Source organism: Amia ocellicauda, chromosome 7 (genome assembly GCF_036373705.1).
Source record: "Amia ocellicauda isolate fAmiCal2 chromosome 7, fAmiCal2.hap1, whole genome shotgun sequence".
NCBI classification, from domain to species: Eukaryota; Metazoa; Chordata; class Actinopteri; order Amiiformes; family Amiidae; genus Amia; species Amia ocellicauda.
The window spans coordinates 15,260,432-15,283,720 of record NC_089856.1 but is presented as its reverse complement, the minus strand read 5'-3'; the positions used below and the strand labels follow the sequence as shown (position 1 = coordinate 15,283,720).

The window sequence follows — 23,289 nt, the reverse complement described above, 5'->3', positions numbered from 1 at the left end:
ATACACACACAGACTGACAGTCTTTTTAGCCACACAAAGAGTCTATATACACACATGCACTGAACGTTTATATATAGACAGACACACACACTGACAGTCTTTATAGAGACACACACAGTCAATATAAAGTTTATATAGACACACACTAAAGTCTACATGCACAGATACACTGAAAGTCTATATAGACACACAACACTGAGAGTCTATAATAAACAGACACACACTGAGTTTATACCCAGATAGCACACGAAGTTTGGCTGATGTTTGCATGTGGTTGGCATGGTTGGACAGCAGGTACAGTCATGGAGATAGATCTTGTCTGCCTAAATGCTGACAGATGTGATATCCATACAACTTGTTTCAATAAATGGACCCATACAACTTCATGCATTTCATGCATATGTATAATAAATACATTTGATTATATTGTCAAAGTGTCCCAGCTTCATTATTTGAAAGTGCTCGTTCTCTTCCTGAAAAAATGTGTCTCCTTAAGATTATCTTTGAGACCAAAGACACCCTTTTGAAAGGAAGTACACTTTCACTGACTTACATTTTTTCAAAATGTTTAAATTTAACTATGGTTTAAAACTTTAAATTTACTCAAAGGAATTTAATAATCTGAATTTCCTAGGTTGTAGTATGACAAATTAACTTTGGTGTGTTCAATATAACATTTTGGGCTTTTTATTTTCTGTATCATCACAGTGGAAAGTGGAAAACAGAAATGTTCCCATTTTCTTTCAAAACATATTTTGTACCTATATTTAATAGGTACAATTTATAATATTTAATTTTTAAATAAAACAAATGTAACAGTTGTGAGGTGTACACATTACATTAAAAAAAAAAAAAGTTACAATTCAAAATGAATAAAAGTTTGGTCAGTAGACTATCAGTTAATTACTTAATTACAAATAATTATGCTACAACTTATTAGTTGTGCAATGTTGTGCAATGACCATTTAACTGTCTTCTGTTATTAAAACAGAAACAGTGGTCTGATAAGGACAGGTTTGCAGCAAGAGATTAACAAAAAACTAAATGTTAAGAAAACAGAAAAATAGCAATTCACATTTTTAACATCTATCTATACCACACTTACTGTACTTAACTGTATAAATTGGAAGTTGTAAAATGTATTGTATCTTGAATTTCTTTGTTTAATGTAAATTTGAATTTGTAATGTTTGATGCCTGACTATTCCACTCCCCTCTCTCTCAGATGCTACAGGGATGGTGTATCAGTCTGCCAGTGTGTACTTAACTATATTATTGCACTTTGTATTGCACTTATGCTGTAAGTCATCCTGGACAAGGGCATCTGCCAATAATTAATAATAATAATAATAATAAGCATTGCATTTTCCATCAATGGGGGTTTCATTTTTAAGTAGGCCTACCACCCGAGTGAAGATGCCAATTAGATTTTGGGGTTGTTTTTTTACAACGACACTGAATTAGCCACAAATGTAACCTGATGGGAACAGGACAGAAAGGAATTCTCAGAAGTACTAAAAAAAAGAGTAGTTATCCCTTGTAGACCATTACAAATGACTAAGGGTTGGCATGTTCTCCTTGTTTTCTCTAACAGTTTACAGCTAATTTGTTGATCTAGAATTGAACAAAGACATTTACGGAGGATTCCATGCAGTTCAGGAACAGTCACTGAGAAGCAAGATTAAACATTTGAAGGAATAAATGATATTTATCTGATTTACTATTTTTTAATACGATTGGTAATTTATTCCTTCCTTAATTTCTACAAGTTGAATAACATAGAACAGGTTCTAACACTGAAGGTCCAATGTTGTTCCTGACACACACTGACAGTCTATAATAGACACATTGATTCATATTGGCACACAAAGCAACTCACCGATACACACAAACTACAATAAAGAAACTACACTTAATTTCAATTTATTATCATTAAAAGAGGGGCACTTTCACACCTTCTAGGAACCAGGTCAGTACAGTACTGATGTTCAGCCAGCTGTGAACCATTCAGTAATGGTAGGCAAGCAGGTCACATGTGCTGCTTGATCACAGTGAGGATTGCCATGATGACCAGCGTTACCATAGCTAGGCTGATGAGGACTGCAAGGGCAATCATCCCTCCAGAACGAGAGAAATTGAGAGAAAGAGACTGGTTGTCCATCACTTCACCTGGAAAGAAAAGCAGAGAGGAAGAACGACAGATTACAGACAAGGCTGACTGGACACTCCAGTCCATTAACACTGGACACCACAGTTTAGTAACACTGACTGGACGCTACAGGTCAGCATCACAAACTGTATGCTACAGGACAGTGTGCAGCTGGACTGACCTCGTGTCCAGAGGGGCTCAGACCACGGAGTGACCACGATGACCTTGTCTGTACTGGACACTGCATACCGCACCCTGAAATAATAACACAACAAGCATAGAGACGGCCGGCTGGAGACGGGCGGACAGACGGCCGGCCGGAGACGGACAGACTCTTGCTCTGACCTGTAGGCCTGTCCAGGGAATATCTGGGAGACGCAGCTTTGGTTGACTCGAGGAGAGACACAGCGCAGTTCTGGACCCAGCCTGTACGGGGCATCAGAGAGTGTGCTGGGCTCAGAGAACAGGAAGTCACAATGGGGGATCGGGTACACACTGGCAGACTGATACACCATCCCTGTAGCATCTGAGAGAGAGGGGAGTGGAATAGTCAGGACACCCAATAATCCACCACAGTAATATGGTTATGAAAATGAATACTTCTACTACTAAAAATAATTCTAATACATTGTGATTTTTGTCTAAGCCAAAGTGGGATTCAGGACAGCTAAAAAGTGTTCTCATACAATCAAGAAATGACAAATGGGAGCAATAAAAATATGAACCACTAAAAAATGTCATGCGGCACCAAAAAACACAGCAAAGCTAAACATTGAGTTTTTCTAGACACGTGCCACTATGGGAGCAACAAATGTCATAAAAGACCCACCTGTCCCTAACATCACAGTTCCCTTCTACACCCCATTGCCCTACGACATCTTAAATGAATGAGTGACATATTCCAATAGCCGATACACTCATACATTAAAGCCTATATACACTACCATTATGGCACAACTCATGAGGTACATTTTAAATACATCGTAGCAGGGAAACTAACCTACCTGCGATTAAGTATTCATTCATTTTTAAATCGCGTTTTGCTCATTCGTAGCATGTTAGAAAGCAGAGACGTAGATCTGCATCGCATAGCTGATATCCCTTTCACTTATCTATAATCTTTCATGTCTTCCTTTCTCTATACCATAAAATCACGTAGGCTGGATCATACCACTGCTAAATAATTGTTAAAAACATTTGCGATCATTACTTTTACATGGTGGACGTGCAGCATGATGTCAACACAGATTGTGGTCACTGTGGAATCAAGCAGATGGAGAGGATTCACATTGTACCACACGAACAACACTCCGCATGTTAACGCAAATTAATATGAACTAGAAATGTAAGTAGCGGAGGACACTGCGACAGGACTCTCCGCACTGTATACATGTTACGAGTGTGTATCAATAATGGTTTTACACTATGAGATCTTGTCTTGGTCTTGATTGACAGGCTGAGCTAAGTCAATCATGCTTCCCTCTACCCAGTCCCTGGCTCCCTGCCTCACCCCCTGCTTTCATCACTTCAATACGGACGACAGCGGTCTCCCGATTGGCCAACGTTTTGTCTGCTGCGGACCCAAGCCAATCCTCGAACAGGCAGTGGGCGGGCTTTAACCAGAGGGCGGAGCTGAAGCGTGACGAATTTCCGAAGGCTAGAGAGACTGTCCTGTCTGAGAGAGAGATGAGATTCAGTTACACACAGGAGACGGGACAGTACATTAACACTGCACTGCGAGAGATTTGGGCTGAATACAGTATAGGCTACAGTTCGGCACACTGTGGGTCTTTAACGTTGGTTTTATGAAAGGTTTCATATTTAACAAAAACATCTTTCCAACCCGGTTGGGGCTCTTGATTGGATATCTAGGATGATACTGGCAGAATCTCCTATTGGACAGCATGGAGAGTGACAGCCCCCAGCCAACCAATGGTCGCCAGGACTCTTATCTCAAATGTTTGCATGTGAACGGGTAAATTCAAAGCAGCCGCGGGGCGTGATTGGTCATATGGGGTAATATTTCAATTTAACTAAATACTGGTCTTAATTGATTATGTATAACCAGCATCACACCAACATGTTTACTATTCAAACCACTTTAATTATGGAAAAGTGAATAGTTAGAAAGCTTCAGTGACCATGTGCTCACCTGCAACCAGCACCTGCGCAGCGACACACTGCAGAAGCAGCAGGCCAGCCCACTCGCACCCCAAAGCCTCCATTGTCCGACTTCCAAAACGAGGCTTTCTCCGGATCCGCCCTTAAACACAGCGGCGATCTGAGCCCCGCCCACCGACGCGTAATGGACATAAGCATTGGTGTAGTCGAGACCCTACATAAGTATTCGCCGTATGCTCACCTAATTTTAAGTGGACTTTGCGTATGCCCTTATATAATTTATTAATGTATAGGCATACGTATCGTAAAACCAAATACTGAATTGCACCGACACATATCTGGTACTCTCCCATGAGATAATAGTCGTCATGGGGAAGAAACTGGTGAGTCCGTTTCCGCTATCCAGGAAGTTATGACACGATACTTGCGCAAGATCTCGACAGAGCATGTGCTTACATTTGACGTACGCCACTATGTGCTAAGTTTTCAATGTTGTCTTTTTAAAAGCTGCCTATATATGATTGTCTAGATCTGGAAGAGTAGTGTGTATTGTATGTTGAAGAAGCCGGGGCTGAAAGGGTTAACTAGTTTCGAGCTCAAAAAATCCTCCTGTTTGAGGAAGTTAAAGATGTGGAGTGCTGTGTGAATAACTTTGACCTAACTCTGTCCTTGTCTATACTTATGTTGTCTGTACTTGACGTTCTTTATATAAAATTAGGAAGAAAGTATCCAGACTGTCTGTACCATACAAGGATTTGTTTTTCTCTGTGGTTCTCAAGAGAATCTGTCAAAAATATCCTCCGACTGCTCTCTGTGTTATGAGTTATGATAACGGACAAATTCCCTGTCTGCCAAGTAACAAGATCTGTAATATGTCCTAGAGAAACATACATGTCTGAGGAGATTGGATGAGAGTCCGTTGCGTCATGTATTATATCATATAAATCTGTGTGTATGTAAAGTGCCTTTAAGGATCTGCTGTCATAGAGACCGCCTCTGCGACCACATTCTTCCAACAGCTGCTGGTATCGCAATAAACTTCACATACTTCACATATCTTCACATACTTCTGGTTAATCTGTCTGACTTATTGGGAAAAACCCATACACAGATAAGAGTTGGATTCAACAATGTATACACTATAGCAAAACATAAAGAAGCTTACAACCATGATTTTCGAACTAGTGGGACCTTTCCTTTAACACTCATCTGATAAAATTACACTAGATCAACCTGTTCTTCTCTTATAACTTTATCACTGTAATATCTCTGACATATTTTAAGTGATTGTGTTGCCCTTCTAATGTTGTGTATACGTAGAACAGTGTATATTAATGTTAAATATGGAAATTACCTTGAATAAAGGCATATGATACATTACTTCTTCATCATCATCATCATATGCATAAGTTTAAATTTTAAAAAATCAGTTTAATTTGGTTGAAGAAATAAATTTGCTGTGCTAAGCAATGTCATCAAACAAAATGTTTGCACTTCTGTAAAACCAAAATAAAAAATAATTGTCCTCTGATTATACGAAAATAGCTCTTAAATGCATTTCCCTAAGCTGTCCTTTCAATAGCTTTACCCCTCCCCTGTTGAAGTAATTCTTAGAACCATATTAAATTGAGCAAGTTGCAGATGTTGAAGAGTCTACTGGCATATGATCCCCTAGTGTGGGTAGGGCAGGTGGCTAATGACAAAAGAGCCCCTATCTCTGGAGGGATCTACATACCACCCTCTAAGGCAGTGGTTCCCAAACCGCTCCTGGGGGACCCCCTACCCTGCTGGTTTTTGTTCCAACTGAGCTCTCAATTACTTAATTGAACCCTTAATTAAACTAATAATTTCCTAAATCAGAGACTTTTAATTATTTTAAACAGTAGGGGTTTTAAGTTAAGTATAGAGTTATATTAAAAAACGTATTGAAGAAACAACTATTTTCTTACACGATTTAAAAAGTAAAATCTAAGCAGATTGTTACTTCAATTAAGGTTCAATTAAGTAATTGAGAGCTCGGTTGGAACAAAAACCAGCAGGGTAGGGGGTTCCCCAGGACTGGTTTGGGAACCACTGCTCTAAGGCCCAATTGACAATTGAGCTGGTTAAGGAGCATTGGAGACGGGAAGGACAGACCAGTGATGGGACAACTAGCAGTGGCAGACATAGCAGTAGGCAAAAATGACTATTTTGCTTCTTAATATTTCACTTTCTTTTTCAATGATTTTATAATAAACAATCTGGTAGTGACATTCTTACCTTCATAATTTGTATTAGTATATGTTTTCACTTACTTGGCTGACATTTATCTGAAGTGACTTGCTGGGAAAATCACAACTGCATTATACACTTTTAAAGGGAACTGTAGAAACAGATTGTAGGTTAGGTAGAAAGTGGGTTAACAAAAAGTACAATGACTAAGCCGTGAATTAAAAATATAAGATGTAGAAAATGAGTATTACAATATTTGAATAAGATTATAGTAGCAGAAACAAGACTTACTGATTACTGAAACACAACTGCATTATTAAGTACCTGTAAACATAGAACACTAGAGAAATAAGACTGAACTATACACTCACCTAAAGGATTATTAGGAACACCTGTTCAATTTCTCATTAATGCAATTATCTAACCAACCAATCACATGGCAGTTGCTTCAATGCATTTAGGGGTGTGGTCCTGGTCAAGACAATCTCCTGAACTCCAAACTGAATGTCTGAATGGGAAAGAAAGGTGATTTAAGCAATTTTGAGCGTGGCATGGTTGTTGGTGCCAGACGGGCCGGTCTGAGTATTTCACAATCTGCTCAGTTACTGGGATTTTCACGCACAACCATTTCTAGGGTTTACAAAGAATGGTGTGAAAAGGGAAAAACATCCAGTATGCGGCAGTCCTGTGGGCAAAAATGCCTTGTTGATGCTAGAGGTCAGAGGAGAATGGGCCGACTGATTCAAGCTGATAGAAGAGCAACTTTGACTGAAATAACCACTCGTTACAACCGAGGTATGCAGCAAAGCATTTGTGAAGCCACAACACGTACAACCTTGAGGTGGATGGGCTACAACAGCAGAAGACCCCACCGGGTACCACTCATCTCCACTACAAATAGGAAAAAGAGGCTACAATTTGCACAAGCTCACCAAAATTGGACAGTTGAAGACTGGAAAAATGTTGCCTGGTCTGATGAGTCTCGATTTCTGTTGAGACATTCAGATGGTAGAGTCAGAATTTGGCGTAAACAGAATGAGAACATGGATCCATCATGCCTTGTTACCACTGTGCAGGCTGGTGGTGGTGGTGTAATGGTGTGGGGGATGTTTTCTTGGCACACTTTAGGCCCCTTAGTGCCAATTGGGCATCGTTTAAATGCCACGGCCTACCTGAGCATTGTTTCTGACCATGTCCATCCCTTTATGACCACCATGTACCCATCCTCTGATGGCTACTTCCAGCAGGATAATGCACCATGTCACAAAGGTCGAATCATTTCAAATTGGTTTCTTGAACATGACAATGAGTTAACTGTACTAAACTGGCCCCCACAGTCACCAGATCTCAACCCAATAGAGCATCTTTGGGGTGTGGTGGAACGGGAGCTTCGTGCCCTGGATGTGCATCCCACAAATCTCCATCAACTGCAAGATGCTATCCTATCAATATGGGCCAACATTTCTAAAGAATGCTTTCAGCACCTTGTTGAATCAATGCCACGTAGAATTAAGGCAGTTCTGAAGGCGAAAGGGGGTCAAACACAGTATTAGTATGGTGTTCCTAATAATCCTTTAGGTGAGTGTATATATATATATATATATATATATATATATATATACACATACACACACACATACATACATACATAAATACACAGTGAGGGAAAAAAGTATTTGATCCCCTGCTGATTTTGTACGTTTGCCCACTGACAAAGAAATGATCAGTCTATAATTTTAATGGTAGGTGTATTTTAGCAGTGAGAGACAGAATAACAACAAAAAAATCCAGAAAAATGCATGCAAAGTTATAAATTGATTTGCATGTTAATGAGGGAAATAAGTATTTGACCCCTTCGACTTAGTACTTGGTGGCAAAACCCTTTTTGGCAATCACAGAGGTCAGACGTTTCTTGTAGTTGGCCACCAGGTTTGCACACATCTCAGGAGGGATTTTGTCCCACTCCTCTTTGCAGATCCTCTCCAAGTCATTAAGGTTTCGAGGCTGACGTTTGGCAACTCGAACCTTCAGCTCCCTCCACAGATTTTCTATGGGATTAAGGTCTGGAGACTGGCTAGGCCACTCCAGGACCTTAATGTGCTTCTTCTTGAGCCACTCCTTTGTTGCCTTGGCTTTGTGTTTTGGGTCATTGTCATGCTGGAATACCCATCCACGACCCATTTTCAATGCCCTGGATGAGAGAAGGAGGTTCTCACCCAAGATTTGACGGTACATGGCCCCGTCCATCGTCCCTTTGATGCGGTGCATTTGTCCTGTCCCTTTAGCAGAAAAACACCCCCAAAGCATAATGTTTCCACCTCCATGTTTGACGGTGGGGATGGTGTTCTTGGGGTCATTCTTTCTCCTCCAAACACGGCGAGTTGAGTTGATGCCAAAGAGCTCGATTTTGGTCTCATCTGACCACAACACTTTCACCCAGTTCTCCTCTGAATCATTCAGATGTTCATTGGCAAACTTCAGACGGGCCTGTACATGTGCTTTCTTGAGCAGGGGGACCTTGCGGGTGCTGCAGGATTTCAGTCCTTCACGGCATAGTGTGTTACCAATTGTTTTCTTGGTGACTATGGTCCCAGCTGCCTTGAGATCATTAATAAGATCCTCCCATGTAGTTCTGGGCTGATTCCTCACCATTCTCATGATCATTGAAACTCCACGAGGTGAGATCTTGCATGGAGCCCCAGACCGAGGGAGACTGACAGTTATTTTGTGTTTCTTCAATTTGCGAATAATCGCACCAACTGTTGTCACCTTCTCACCAAGCTGCTGGTGATGGTCTTGTAGCCCATTCCAGCCTTGTGTAGGTCTACAATCTTGTCTCTGACATCCTTGGACAGCTCTTTGGTCTTGGCCATGGTGGAGAGTTTGGAATCTGATTGATTGATTGCTTCTGTGGACAGGTGTCTTTTATACAGGTAATGAGCTGAGATTAGGAGTGCTCCCTTTAAGAGAGTGCTCCTAATCTCAGCTCGTTACCTGTATAAAAGACACCTGGGAGCCAGAAATCTTGCTGATTGATAGGGGATCAAATACTTATTTCCCTCATTAACATGCAAATCAGTTTATAACTTTTTTGAAATGCGTTTTTCAGGATTTTTTTTCTGTTATTCTGTCTCTCACAATTAAAATACACCTACCATTAAAATTATAGACTGACCATTTCTTTGTCAGTGGGCAAACGTACAAAAGCAGCAGGGGATCAAATACTTTTTTCCCTCACTGTATATATATATATATATATATATATATATATATATATATATATATATATATTATATATTAGGCAGCAAGTGAACATTTTGTCCTCAAAGTTGATGTGTTAGAAGCAGGAAAAATGGGCAAGCGTAAGGATCTGAGCGACTTTGACAAGGGCCAAATTGTGATGGCTAGACGACTGGGTCAGAGCATCTCCAAAACTGCAGCTCTTGTGGGGTGTTCCCGGTCTGCAGTGGTCAGTACCTATCAAAAGTGGTCCAAGGAAGGAAAAGCGGTGAACCGGCGACAGGGTCATGGGCGGCCAATGTTCATTGATGCACGTGCGGAGCGATGTGTTCTGATCCAACAAATGAGCTACTGTAGCTCAAATTGCTGAAAAAATGAATGCTGGTTCTGATAGAAAGCTGTCAGAACACACAGTGCATCGCAGTTTGTGGCATATCTGGCTGCGTAGCTGCAGACCAGTCAGGGTGCAAAGGAAGAAGGTGGCCTGGTCTGATGAATCACGAGTTCAAGGTGTTGACTTGACATAGCCTCCAAATTCCCCAGATCTCAATCCAATCGAGCATCTGTGGGATGTCCTGGACAAACAAGTCCGATCCATGGAGGCCTCACCTCGCAACTTACAGGACTTAAAGGATCTGCTGCTAACGTCTTGGTGCCAGATACCACAGCACACCTTCAGAGGTCTAGTGGAGTCCATGCCTCGACGGGTCTGGGCAGTTTTGGCGGCAAAAGGAGGACTTACACAATATTAGGCAGGTGGTCATAATGTTATGGCTGATCGGTGTATGTTGATTCAGGCTCATCCGTACTAGATGGAGTAAGAATAGGTTCATGCATAGAGAGATTCCATTGTAAATGGCCAAATAAAATAGTGAGAAGTGAAATGCAAACAAGTTTTAAAGTACATTCATCCTTGGTAAACGTTAGGGCTTTCAAAAATAAAAAAACGTAATATAAATATGAACGTGTGGGACATGGGGGGGCGCCACCTGGAAATTTTGAGAACCACTGGTATAGGGCGTCACTTTTATTATTAGTATTATTATTATTTATTTATTAGCAGATGCCCTTGTTCAGGGCGACTTGCAAAATATAAGAGCCCTTGCTCTAGCCCTGGTTGCATTGCAGTGCTGTCAGTTCTCAATTCCTATAGTTTACCTCCTTCAGGGCCATGCTCCAGTAGCCCTGGGGCTAACCTGCCTTGACTGTGTGCAGAAAGAAGGCCTCCACCATTAGACACAAAACAGTGCTAAGCAGCAATACTCCACACCCAGTCTTGACTGCACACAGCATTACATCTTTGCTTTTAAATACATGTTCTTTCTTTGATTTCATTTAAGGTGTGCAGAGTGGTTCATGAATAATACAATGACATTTTGTATTCCATTGTTTCCATTTCATTTATTTTATTATGATTCTCTAAATTGGTAGTAAGGGACAGAAACAATATGCCCAGGCCTGCAACATTTCAATGTAGTTTCTGAAAAAGGTGATTAAAAGCCGGAAATGAATGGAGAACATCTAATTTCAACTGATTTAGGTGGCTGATTTCTCTAACATAGGTGCAGACTCTATAGTATCCGATACATCTGGTCAATATTTGGTAAAAGAAAACAAAAGCAGTTCCTTGGCCTTCATTTAAACAGTTTTGTTGAGGGTAGTGCTGCTTGGCTTGGTCTTTCTTGCATCGTTATACATCCCAATCCAATCTTCACCATCCCAGTATCACAGATGGGTACACTTGAAGCAGGGAGAGTTTCCAAAACTGTGTTTATGTTCATATGCAATTTTCTCTATTGCACAGTATGCAAAACAACAACAACAACAAAAAGAATGCTTACAAGTTATATATCCTGTGCAAGAGACAGAATAACAATCCAAAAATATTTATAATCACTACAGGACATGCTCAGCAGGTAAACATACATTCAGATTCTCTGTACATGTTTTAAACAGCTATAGCTGTAGAGTATAATTTTTTACAGTGTTACTTGTGTTACAGACTACACTTGATATGTTACAGTACTCGTCATTGATGGAAGTAATGCATCACAGAACCCTACAGAACGCTAAAGGTTTGATTTAATTGGTATGTAAAAATGTAAATGTACACTATATATTCCTATAATCAGTACAATTTTACAATTACATATTTTACTTATCAGGAAACACAATTTGATTAAAAGTAGTGTTTACTGTAATGAACACCAATGGTTCTGATGGAATATAAAGGTATTTGATACCTGTGCAATTACAAATGAAATATTTGTAGATTCTTTTATTTCACATTTTGAAATTATACATTATAACGTTTTGTGACAGAAATAAAAGGATTTGGGGATTATCTACAAGACATAAATAAAAGGTGCTTACTGCAGCACCTACCTTGCAATCATTATTATGAAAATAATAATAAAAAAAAATCCAAACTGCAATTCCTTGAGACATACTTACAGCTAGATTGCACACAACACCAAATACATGATTGTCTCACAGTTCATGCGTCACAGCATTATACGTGACAACTGGCTTTAGTAATGTTAAAAATATTTGTAATTTCTCCCTTTATCAGTGTCAGTCCGATAACCAACCGATGTATCAGTGCACCCCTAGTTTTATTAATGGGGCTATTTATATTATTTTTGTTTCTAATTCATGCTGTGTACCTGGTTTATAAGCCCCTATCTCACATGACACACTGATTGACTACTGCAGTCCACTCCTCACAAACCGAGATCCATCAGTCACTCGGGTCTGTCAGAGGGGTCTCAGCTGTGCTGGTGTGACAGTCATTAAACACTGTCTATACTTCTCCCTTCGGCCCTTTCAGTCCTTTCCCCTTGTTCATCCTCATGCACCTCACCCATCCTTTCTTCTTGTCACTCACATCCTTCACTCCCTTCCGATTTCTCTTTCACAGTATAGTAAAGAAATTATTAATTATTATCTGACTATATAAAGAGACACAGAGAGATAGGTGAAGAGAATAACAATGAGATTGAAAAGAGGGAGGGGAGTAGGGAGTGAATGGAAGTAAGAAAAAATCAGAAAGGGTGTGGAGGGATGGTTAAAAATGAAAGCAGAGAGAGTGAAGTTCTGTATAAAAGGCAGTGTACCTCTCTCTCTGTTAGATACAAGAGACAGAGGAGAAAACGGATATCCCAAGCTGAGGAAGAAAAAGAACGAGAAAACAAACGAGAAAGAGAAGACGACAAACTAGATCTGCTGACAGATTCAGAAAGACAGAGACTGTCTGTACTGAGCAGAGACGGTTCTGGACACTTCCCCTAACCCCCCCTCTCTCCTTCTCAGGTGAGTGTTTATAAACTCAATCGCTCTGTCTCTCTTCTTCAAAGTAATACAGCTTGACTAGCTATCTCTGTATTGTGTGTGTCTGTACTGCAGTGTGTGTGATTGTACTTTACTGTACTGTCTGTACTGCACTGTGTGTGTCTGTACTGTACCGTGTGTATCTCTAACCCCTCCATCTTGCTCTCAGATGCAGTTCCCCCTGCTCTCTCTGGTTCTCGTCGTGTCTCTGTGTGTCTGCCCTGCTGACACCTCCTCCCTACTCCCACACTCACTCCAGACAGCACTGTATACTGCTGCAGGTAACTCTCTGTGTCTATGTTTTTGTATTTCTTGCTCTAAGTCAGTGTTAATGTACTGTAGTGTCCAGTCAGTCAGTCATTGTGTATATCTGTATTAACCCTCTCTGTCTCTCTCCCTCTCTCAGACGCAGTCCACTCCTCTCCCTCTCTCTCCCTGGCTCACCAATCTCTCCCTCTCTCCCAGAGCAGAGGAAAAAGAGGGGACAGGGAAGGGGGAGGATGGGGGGATGAGGAGCAGGAGCAGCGGAGGAGGGACAGCGGAGGAGGAGCAGGAGGGGGAGGGCGGAGAGGAGGAGGAGCAGGCGGGGGAGGAGCTGGGGGGGGAGGCTTCAATGTGAATTCTTTCGGACTGCGATTTGGGAAGAGGAGAGAAGTGGAGTGTAGCCCTCTGAGGGAGAGAGGGAGAGAGTGATGTTCTCTCCATCTATCTCTCTTGTTCTATTCCTTCCTCATTGCTTTTCATCTTCCTCTGACCTCTTTCCCTGCTCTCTCTCCCCATCTCCCATCTATTGTACTGCTCCTGTGTCTTACTCCTTCTCTCCATCTATCTCCCAGTATATCTCATTCTCTCCCTCTTCCCCATTCCCCTCTCTCTCTCTTCCACTATCCAATTCCCATTGTCTCCCCTGTGAGATATACAGTGTATATATAAATTATTCAATTGTAATTGCTTGAGTAACTAATTCCCTAATTTAGTAATTGTCTAAAGTGTTGTCGACTACCTGGGAATAAAAAAATGAATACAGAGACTGATTTCAAATCTTGTGGTTTTATTATTATGATTTTTATATTTGATTTTAATATTTTAAGGTATTGTTTCAAAGTATTTACACAGGGGAGTAGAGGGTAAAGGGTTGAGAAGAGAGGAAGAAGCAGCTGCCCTAAACAATAATGTCTTCATCCAGAGTCCCCAACTCTGTCAGAGGGAGAGAAAGAAAATTACACAGACACACTGACTAACTGGACACAACAGTACATTAACACTGACTGACTGACTGGACACTGCAGTACATTAACACTGACTGACTGGACACTACAGTACATTAACACTGACTGACTGGACACTGCAGTACATTAACACTGACTGACTGGATACTGCAGTACAGTAACACTACATTACATTACATTTACAAACAGACAAACACACTTAGAAAAAGACAGGGATGGGACTGACACAGGGAGGAGATAAGTAAGGTGGGATAAATGAGGGACACACACACTAAACAACACGTACTCAAACACTACACACAACACAAACACTCCTATGACTCGCTGTACACACAACACACTCATATTACACACAACACATACACTACACACAACATGAATACTTACACCGTTCAGCCATAACATTATGAGCACCTGCCTAATATTGTGTAGGTCCCCCTTTTGCCGCCAAAACAACCCTGACCCGTCGAGGCATGGACTCCAGTAGACCTCTGAAGGTCTGGAATCAGGAACCAAGACGTTAGCAAAAGATCCTTTAAGTCCTGTAAGTTGCGAGGTGGGGCCTCCATGGATTGGACTTGTTTGGCCAGCAAATGCTCGATTGGATTGAGATCTGGGGAATTTCGAGGCCAAGTCAACACCTTGAACTCGTGATTCATCAGACCAGGCCACCTTCTTCCTTTGCACCCTGACTGGTCTGCAGCTACGCAGCCAGATACGCCACAAACTGCGATGCACTGTGTGTTCTGACAGCTTTCTATCAGAACCAGCATAATTTTTTTCAGCAATTTGAGCTATAGTAGCTCGTCTGTTGGATCAGAACACACGGGCCAGCCTTCGCTCCCCACATGCATCAATGAGCCTTGGCCGCCCATGACCCTGTCGCCGGATCACCAATTTTCCTTCCTTGGACCACTTTTGTTCTTGACCCAGCCGTCTAGCCATCACAATTTGGCCCTTGTCAAAGTCGCTCAGATCCTTACGCTTGCCCATTTTTCCTGCTTCTAACACATCAACTATGAGGACAAAATGTTCACTTGCTGCCTAATATATCCCACCCACTGACAGGTGCCATGATAACGAGATTATCAGTGTTATTCACTTCACCTGTCAGTGGTCATAATGTTATGGCTGATCGGTGTACTCTCACACAGACACACACCCACAATACATACAACTTACACAACACACACACTCACAGAGACTCACAGACACACACTACACAAACACACTCACTGCCACACACACAGTCATGCAGTCACACACACAATCACCTTTGAGGCGGAGGTATGAAATAAATTCCATAAGTGTATGAAGATCAGAGTCATTGTGAGCTGAATAGAGAGAGAGAAAGAGAGGGTGGTTAGTATGGTAGACACAGTACAGTACAGCACAGACACACAGTTACCACACAGACACACACACAGTACAGTATAGACACACACATTACATTACACACAGTACATTAGTCACGCACTCTCTCTCAGTCTGTTGTCATATTTCTCCTGCACAGATTCTCTCTTCCCCATCAGCTCCCCCTTCACTGTCAGAGTCCTGTGAGCATCTGAGAGAAAGAGAGAGAGGGGGAGAGAGAGAGAGGAAGTGTAAGAGAGGGAATGTGGAAGGGAGAGAGGGAGAGAATGAAAGGGAGATGGGGACGATTGGAGACAAATAGATCTTCAATAAGTGTGTAACTACAAGACAGATGTAGAAATAAAACATCACAATCCCATGATGCCTGAGTATAAGTATTGAATATGGAGAGGAAACACAGGAAATATAGTTGCAGAAAGTCAAATGCAAAAAGTCCCAGTTAGGTCAATAAATATTTTTAAAAATCGCTTTATAAAACATGCATGACTATTTTCTTTAAATCATAATATGATCTGTATAAATTCTATTGATAATTTGTTAGATGATTTGTGGTCTCCACGTCCACTGTATATTGAGATTTCACCATGTTTATGGTGATCAGTGATCACAGAGGCTCACAAGTGGAGCATCCAGGGAATAAAACCACGAGCCAAAGGTTACCAATGGCTAGTGCATCATGGGAGTTGTAGTCTGTGACTGTTGATACCTGTGTGTTTAAGAGAACTACAGGCACTGAAGCAGCCTGCCATGGTTTGAAATGACAGGATCTGTTATTAATAGTTGTATTCTTAGTCTATCACTCAAAACAATGATACTGAAAAACAATATCACATAAACATACATAAAATCAAGAGGGGGGTGGGAAAGCAAACAGGCCTCAGGGTGTTTTGCTGTGAAGGGCAGTGACTGGGGGATCAGTAAGTTGTAGTTTGAAGAGGGAAAGAAGGAGAGTGTCGGGAGAGTAGAGGGAGAGAGAAAGAGGAAGACATAGACAAAGGGATAGAGATGAGGGAGAGGAAGAGGCAGAGAGGAGGGAAAATGGAATTGAAAAGAAGAAAAATAAATAACAAAATAAGAGAAAAAGATCAAGGCCGATTTATACTTCGGCGTAGGTACGCTTATTTGTCTATGTGTAGCGACGCAGAGCAGGGGTTTCTGGGTAAGCGTAGCCCACAGACGCTCACAGAGGAGCTGACGCGCACTCCTCCAAAATTTGAACAGTGCGTCGCGGGTCTCTGCGGTCCTGTGCGTCAAGCCAGCGCTGATTGGTTGAGCAGCAGATTTTGACAGCCACGTCCAATCGACAGGGTTGCCAGATTGTGGGGAAAAAGATATCAAACAGGTGGCTAAATTACAAAACGGGGGGTTCTTTTCCTCATTTTAATTTTCCCACAGTGCTCTCATTTAATTAAGTTTTAAAATATTAAGCCTGACCTTGAACAGTGAAAAGTCGCTGTTTCCTAATTGGGGGATTTGCACATAAAACACTTTGGACAAATTATTATTAATACTTGCAAGTCATCTTGAGGTAAATCAAAAAACTGACCTATAATAATTCTTAATATTAATAATAATTGAGATACACCTATGCGTAAAACATTTATGTAACGATATTATTATTATTATTATTATTATTATTATTATTATTATTATTATTATTATTATTATTCTTAGCAGACGCCCTTGTCCAAACAATATATTAAATTGAATTACATAAATCGTGTTGGCTAAATAATGTTAATGCTTCAAACTGTTGTTATCTCTGGGATTTTAAATATATATTTGTTACAACTGTATTTAAATTAACACAGTCAAATATAGACTTTTCCTAGCTTTTGTGGTCTGCAGTGAACGACTTGTTCCTTCTGGTTCAAGTCTATGTAACCAATCCTGATTCGGGCTGCATTGGTTTGAGTCACTGAATCAGTGATCGAAATCAACGAAATTAATCGATTCACCAAACTGAACTGAATCAAATGAATCAAGTCACTAAAAAGAATCGAACCGCCCATTACTAGGAGGCACAGTTTCGTATATCGTATCGTCTGAGTCCCAAACTGGTCCGAGGCACTACTGTGACGTCATGACGCAGCGCGCCTGCATTCTGAAATTGTAACTACAGTAATGGCGGCCGCCCTCGATGCGAGAGATGCGGTAGAAACTTTTCTAAATAAGTAATGTGTGTTTACCTTGGGAAAACAATTCACCTTTTTTTGTTATAAATACACGCAAACATGAAATATTCGTCCTGGATTTAAATTAAATGTCCCGATGTCTTGTAAATTATTTAAATGGCACGGTTTTTAGCTCCACCTGTTTACACTATCTTAAAACTATTAAAATGTTTCAAACGGAAGCTAATTTGTATGTGATCAATCGCATGAAGAATCGTATATTTTAATTATATTTGTAATCCCTAGTATCGCTATAACTATATGTTAATGTTAATCCAAATATAGACGCTTTACCGACTGCAGAAATACAAACCCTACTAAACTTAGCTATTAATACAACTGCTCCATTCATTACGGTGTCAGAGTTTTTTTTAAAGGAGTCCCATTCAAATAAAAGCTGATGCCCCGCTATGTTATTGATGTGACTCTTTTATTTTGCACATTAATAAAGCTGCAGGTATACAGAGAAAACATGCTAACACTGAATTTGTGAAAACTGTTCCAGTAAGTGGAAACGGGGTATTATATAATAAATAATGATGATAATGAATATATGATATGTAGAAAATGGTGTGTTTCACCAATCAACATGATTATACATAGCAATTACTAAATTGATTAAAAAGCCCATATTGTCGGCTATATTTATTATATTCAGTAGGCTATAGCCTATCACATAAACTGCGGGTCTGTCGGTTGGAGAAGAACGTATATATAGCTCATACATTTTGAGGAGTTATACAGATGGAACGCCATATATGTATTTAATTCAAATATTTAGTAACATATAAGAACGGATATACAGGAGAAATTCACATACGCAGATGTGTGTATGTTCTAGTGTTAAGTCTCTAACCAACTATAGGAAGACACTATAGATCTGCACATACAGGATGCAATTTGTATTTGTGTGTGTGTGCGTGTAGTTTCTGTAACATGTCATTAACAGTATGTGTTAATTTACATCTATACAATCATAGGTGCACCATAGAAAACGAGTTTCGTTTTCTGTAGATTGCGATGCGTTAATGCGACACTGCCTCCTACGGACGCGTCAACCTTATATACAAGTATGTTGGCAGACAGCTATGCGACCGTCTGCGTACGACGCCGGCGCATGCACGCAGAGACAAAGACGCAGGAGTGTAAACCAGCCTTTAGAATGAGAGGGCTAGATAAAAACATAGAGAGAAGGTGGGGGACGGGACAGGACAGATGGATAGATAGAGTCTCTCTTTCTCACCCTTGTATTTATTACACTGTACTGTCCCGGCTTAGACAACAGTAATAGTGTAGGTGGAGACAGATGACTTGCAGCTCACTTTCATACTACTACTACTACTACTACTACTACTACTACTACTACTACTACTACTACTAATATTTATTCATGATAACAGAGACTTACGAGGCCCCAGAAGATACCCAGCACTGTTCAGAGTCCAGCCTCTCTTCTCACGGCCCTGAGAAAAACAGAATAACTCCAACATAACCATCATGATATCGTTTATAATAACATGAATCTTTATCATTATAATGATTATAACATTCATCGTCATATCAATTACAATAACAATCTTCATCACAACTATTAAATTCATTTTCATCATAACGATAATAACATTAATCATCATGATTATAACATTAATCTTCAACATCATCATAACAATTATAACATTAATCTTCATCATCATAATGACTATAACAACATTATTCAGAGTGTGTTATAAGAATAGATAGTGTTTATGTGCTTATAACATCAGCAGTAAGTGTATATTTAGCAGTGATAGTAAGAGTAGTGTTCAGTGTGTGTATAGTGAGTACAGTGTGTCTGTAGAATGTGAGTAGTATGTGTACAATGAGTGTGCAGTGTGAATACAGTGTGTAGAGTATGAGTGCAGTGTGTAATGTGTGTGTACAGCGTGAGTAGTGTTAGTACAGTGTAATTACCATGTGTGCAGTGTGTAGAGTGTGAGTACAGTGTGTGTACAATGTGTATGCAGTGTGTAGTGTGTGTACAGTGAGTAGAGCATGTGTGCAGTGTGTACAGTGTGAGTACAGCAGGTGTACAGTATGTAGAGTTTGAGTACAGTGTAAGTACAGTAGGTGTCCAGTGTGTAGACTGTTAGTACAGCAGGTGTACAGTATAGAGTTTCAGCAGTGTGAATAGTGTGTGTACAACATGTGTACAGTGTGTAGAGTGTGAGTACAGTGTGTGCAGTATGTAGAGTGTGAGTACACTGTGAGTACAGCGTATGTAGAGTTTGTAGAGTGGGAGTACAGCGTTTACCGTGAAGGTGAGTCCCAGAGACTCTGAAAGGATCCCTGACAGCAGCAGAGAGACACAGAGCACTGCGCGGACACACTGCATCTACACAACAATACACAGTCAGGAACACATACTGTGTCTACACAACAACACAATCAACAACACACACTGCATCTAAACAACAACATCACAGTCAGCAAAACACACTACATCTACACAACAAGAGTGATCAATTACCAATAACACATGATCATCAATAACCAGAAAAGAGAGACAGAACAGATATACAGAGACAGACATACACAAAGACACTGACACACACACAGACACTGACACGCAGACACAATCTCACATACACAGATAGACATACACACAGAAACAGAAAAACAGCAAACACAGATAGACAGACAGATAGACACTGATACACACACGCCGAGACAGTGACGCAAAGACAAAGACTGAGAAACAGTCAGAGACGCAGAAAAACACAGACATACACATGGACATACTCACACATATAGACACTGACACACAAACACACATACAGAGACAGAAACACAGACATATACATACACAGACAGACACTGACACACACAAACTTACACACACAGACACAGACACTCACAGAAAGACGCACTGAGGCACAGACAGCCAGACACATAGAGGCAGAGAAACAGTCAGTGAAATAGAAAAACAGATACACAGACATACACACTTACAGATAGACACTGATACACATACATACGCAGAGATGCACACACAGACACTGATGCACAGATACTCACACACACACTGACACATACATAGACACACACAGACAGACAGACACACAGACATACACACATACAGACAGACACTCACATTTCCAAAGAGTGAGAGAGCTGCTCTATATGGTAAATGCTCCAACTTCACAACCAGGCAAACGACCTGAGAAGAAATGCCTCTATCTCTCTCTCTATTGCTCTGTCCTGTCTCTTAAAGTATCAGACTGATGGCAACAGATTCAAAGCTCCACTAACAATAATAAAAATCACTACAGCCACAACCACTACTACAACTACTGCTACTACTATGACTAATAATAATAATATGGTAATGGTATAATTATATTAAAAACAATGGAAATAATAATAATAATAATAATAATAATAATAATAATAATAATAATGAAATCTAAAACACAGCTAGAAACTGAGAAAGCGAGAGATGAGTGTGAGTGTAGAATAGTGTGTCTGGGCATCAGTTTATATAGGCACTATACACACACATACACACACAGTGCCACATTAACATAATTGTTAGTTTAGGTATGACTGGTGTTATTGCTCAAAATTAATGGTACTTTCTACAAAGAGTGAAAGAGGGAGAGAGAGAGATGGAGGGGGGGAGAGATGGAGGGGGAGGGAGACAGTGCTATGAGTGAGCACAACCAAGCAGAGTCATATAGCTGTTTAACCGACTGACTGGACACTGTAGTGCATTAACACTGCAATGAGATCATGGGGGGGGGTGGGGGAGATAGAGAGACAGAGAGGGAAAGTAGAGGTGGGTTGGTGTGTCTCTCGGGTCACCTCCTCTCTCTCTCTCCCTCTCCAATTTCTCCCCCTCTCTGACAGGATAATGGTTGATCTGAATGACACTAATTATTGCTAATTGATTCTGAGAGAAAATGGAGAGAGAAAGGGGAGAGGGAGGGAGCAGGGTTAGCGAGAGAGGAACAGGTAAAGAGAAAACAAGATACATTTATAAATAATCATAATAATAATAATAATCAACACATATTGATCAGTAATACAGCAAGAATCAATGGATCAATTATTGTTTTTAACCCCTATCTCTCTCTGAGTCAGTGTATCAGTCAGTCAGCACTGTACAATACTATATTACTATATTAACCCCTTTCTCTCTCTGTATAAACAGGATGACACAGTCTCAGCTTTTTGCACTGAGACACTAAAAGCTACAATTACTGTAACCAACCTCCTGAATCAGAGAGAGAGGAGAGAGGACGGAGGAGGAGAGAGAGATGGGGAGGTAATTAAAAAGATGAGTTTGAAGCTAAAAATTCTCCCACTTCAAGAGACAAAGCCAGTCTCTCTCTCTATCCCTCTCACATGATCTGTCTTTCTCTCCATCACTTCCTCCTCCTTTTTTTATATCCATCTCTCCTTCTATCTCTTGTTCTGACTTTCTCTCCCCTGCATTCTCACTGTCCCTCTCTATACCTGTCCCTCCAATCTTGCCCTCTGAACTCCCCTATGTCTCTCTCCCTGCCTCTTGCTCTCACCCTCTCTCCATTATCACTGAGGTCTTAAAATCCCAAAAGCACTGAAATTACAGACAACTAATTAAACTGTGACCTGAGCGATGGAGAGGTGGGAGGGACTCACTGTGCAGTTAGTCAGACTGTGCATCAGTTAATCAGTCAGTGCATTAACTCTTAACCCTACACATTCTCTCTTTCTCCCTCCCTCCCTCCCTATATCTGTGTATTCACTCCCACACCAAGATATTTCCATGAACCTTTCAAACTGAGTCACTTTTAATCTCTCTCTCGCTCTCTCACTTCCTCTTGACGTTGCTCTCTCCGGAGACTTCTGTACCTGAGTCACTCATTTGCTCCCTCTCTCTCTCTCAGTGCAGTGTTAATGGACTAGTGTCTATGAGTCCCTCCATCAGTCAGTTCATCTGTATTAACCCCCAATTCTCTCTCTTTCCATTCCTCCCTTTCTATCTCCATACAACTAGTGACACAAGGTCTAAACTTTTTATTGATAAAGGAAACAGAAATTACAACAAAGAAAAGAAACACAGCAAAGTAATAACATAACAATAACTATAATAATAATAATAATAATAATAATAATAATAATAATAATAATAATAATAATAACAATAATAATAATAATAATAATAACAATAACAATAAGAATACTAACAACAAATATAAGAAGAATATGCAGGTATTTAGAGAACATTCATAGAATTTAGTGTCAGTGTGGTGGGGGCTGTGAGTGTGTTAGAGTCAGTTGGGGAGACAGCAGGGTGAACAGGGGGCCCCACAGTGAGCCCACGCAGACCCGTCCCCCCCAGGACAGCGGCCAATAGAGATCCAAGAAGGACAGGGGGCTCTGAATACAGCACTGCACACACATACACACTGCCACACACACACACATACACCTGTGAGAGA

The 23,289-nt window shown here is 40.6% G+C and overlaps 2 protein-coding genes and 1 long non-coding RNA gene across 3 annotated transcripts; 1 reads left to right on the top strand and 2 right to left on the bottom strand.

Moving 5' to 3' along the window:
• Nucleotides 1–1,906: 1,906 nt before the first annotated feature.
• Nucleotides 1,907–4,452, bottom strand: LOC136752943 (uncharacterized). The gene is made up of 5 exons (XM_066708684.1): nt 4,301–4,452; nt 3,659–3,823; nt 2,494–2,674; nt 2,330–2,403; nt 1,907–2,168 (listed from the first exon to the last, which is right to left on the bottom strand). Exons 1-5 carry the CDS (start codon nt 4,371–4,373, stop codon nt 2,029–2,031), a joined length of 633 nt encoding a protein of 210 aa, XP_066564781.1. The 5' UTR covers nt 4,374–4,452; the 3' UTR covers nt 1,907–2,028.
• A 30-nt stretch (nt 4,453–4,482) lies between these two features.
• On the top strand, nt 4,483–13,577 carry LOC136752944 (uncharacterized). Its single transcript, XR_010817358.1, has 4 exons — nt 4,483–4,652; nt 12,852–13,032; nt 13,220–13,331; nt 13,457–13,577. It is a non-coding gene; the product is annotated as an uncharacterized LOC136752944 (long non-coding RNA).
• Nucleotides 13,578–14,212: 635 nt separating this feature from the next.
• On the bottom strand, nt 14,213–22,712 carry LOC136753831 (galanin peptides-like). The gene is made up of 7 exons (XM_066710218.1): nt 22,700–22,712; nt 20,722–20,732; nt 20,118–20,198; nt 19,236–19,290; nt 15,780–15,843; nt 15,554–15,627; nt 14,213–14,247 (listed from the first exon to the last, which is right to left on the bottom strand). Exons 1-7 carry the CDS (start codon nt 22,710–22,712, stop codon nt 14,213–14,215), a joined length of 333 nt encoding a protein of 110 aa, XP_066566315.1.
• Between the last annotated feature and the right edge of the window lie 577 nt (nt 22,713–23,289).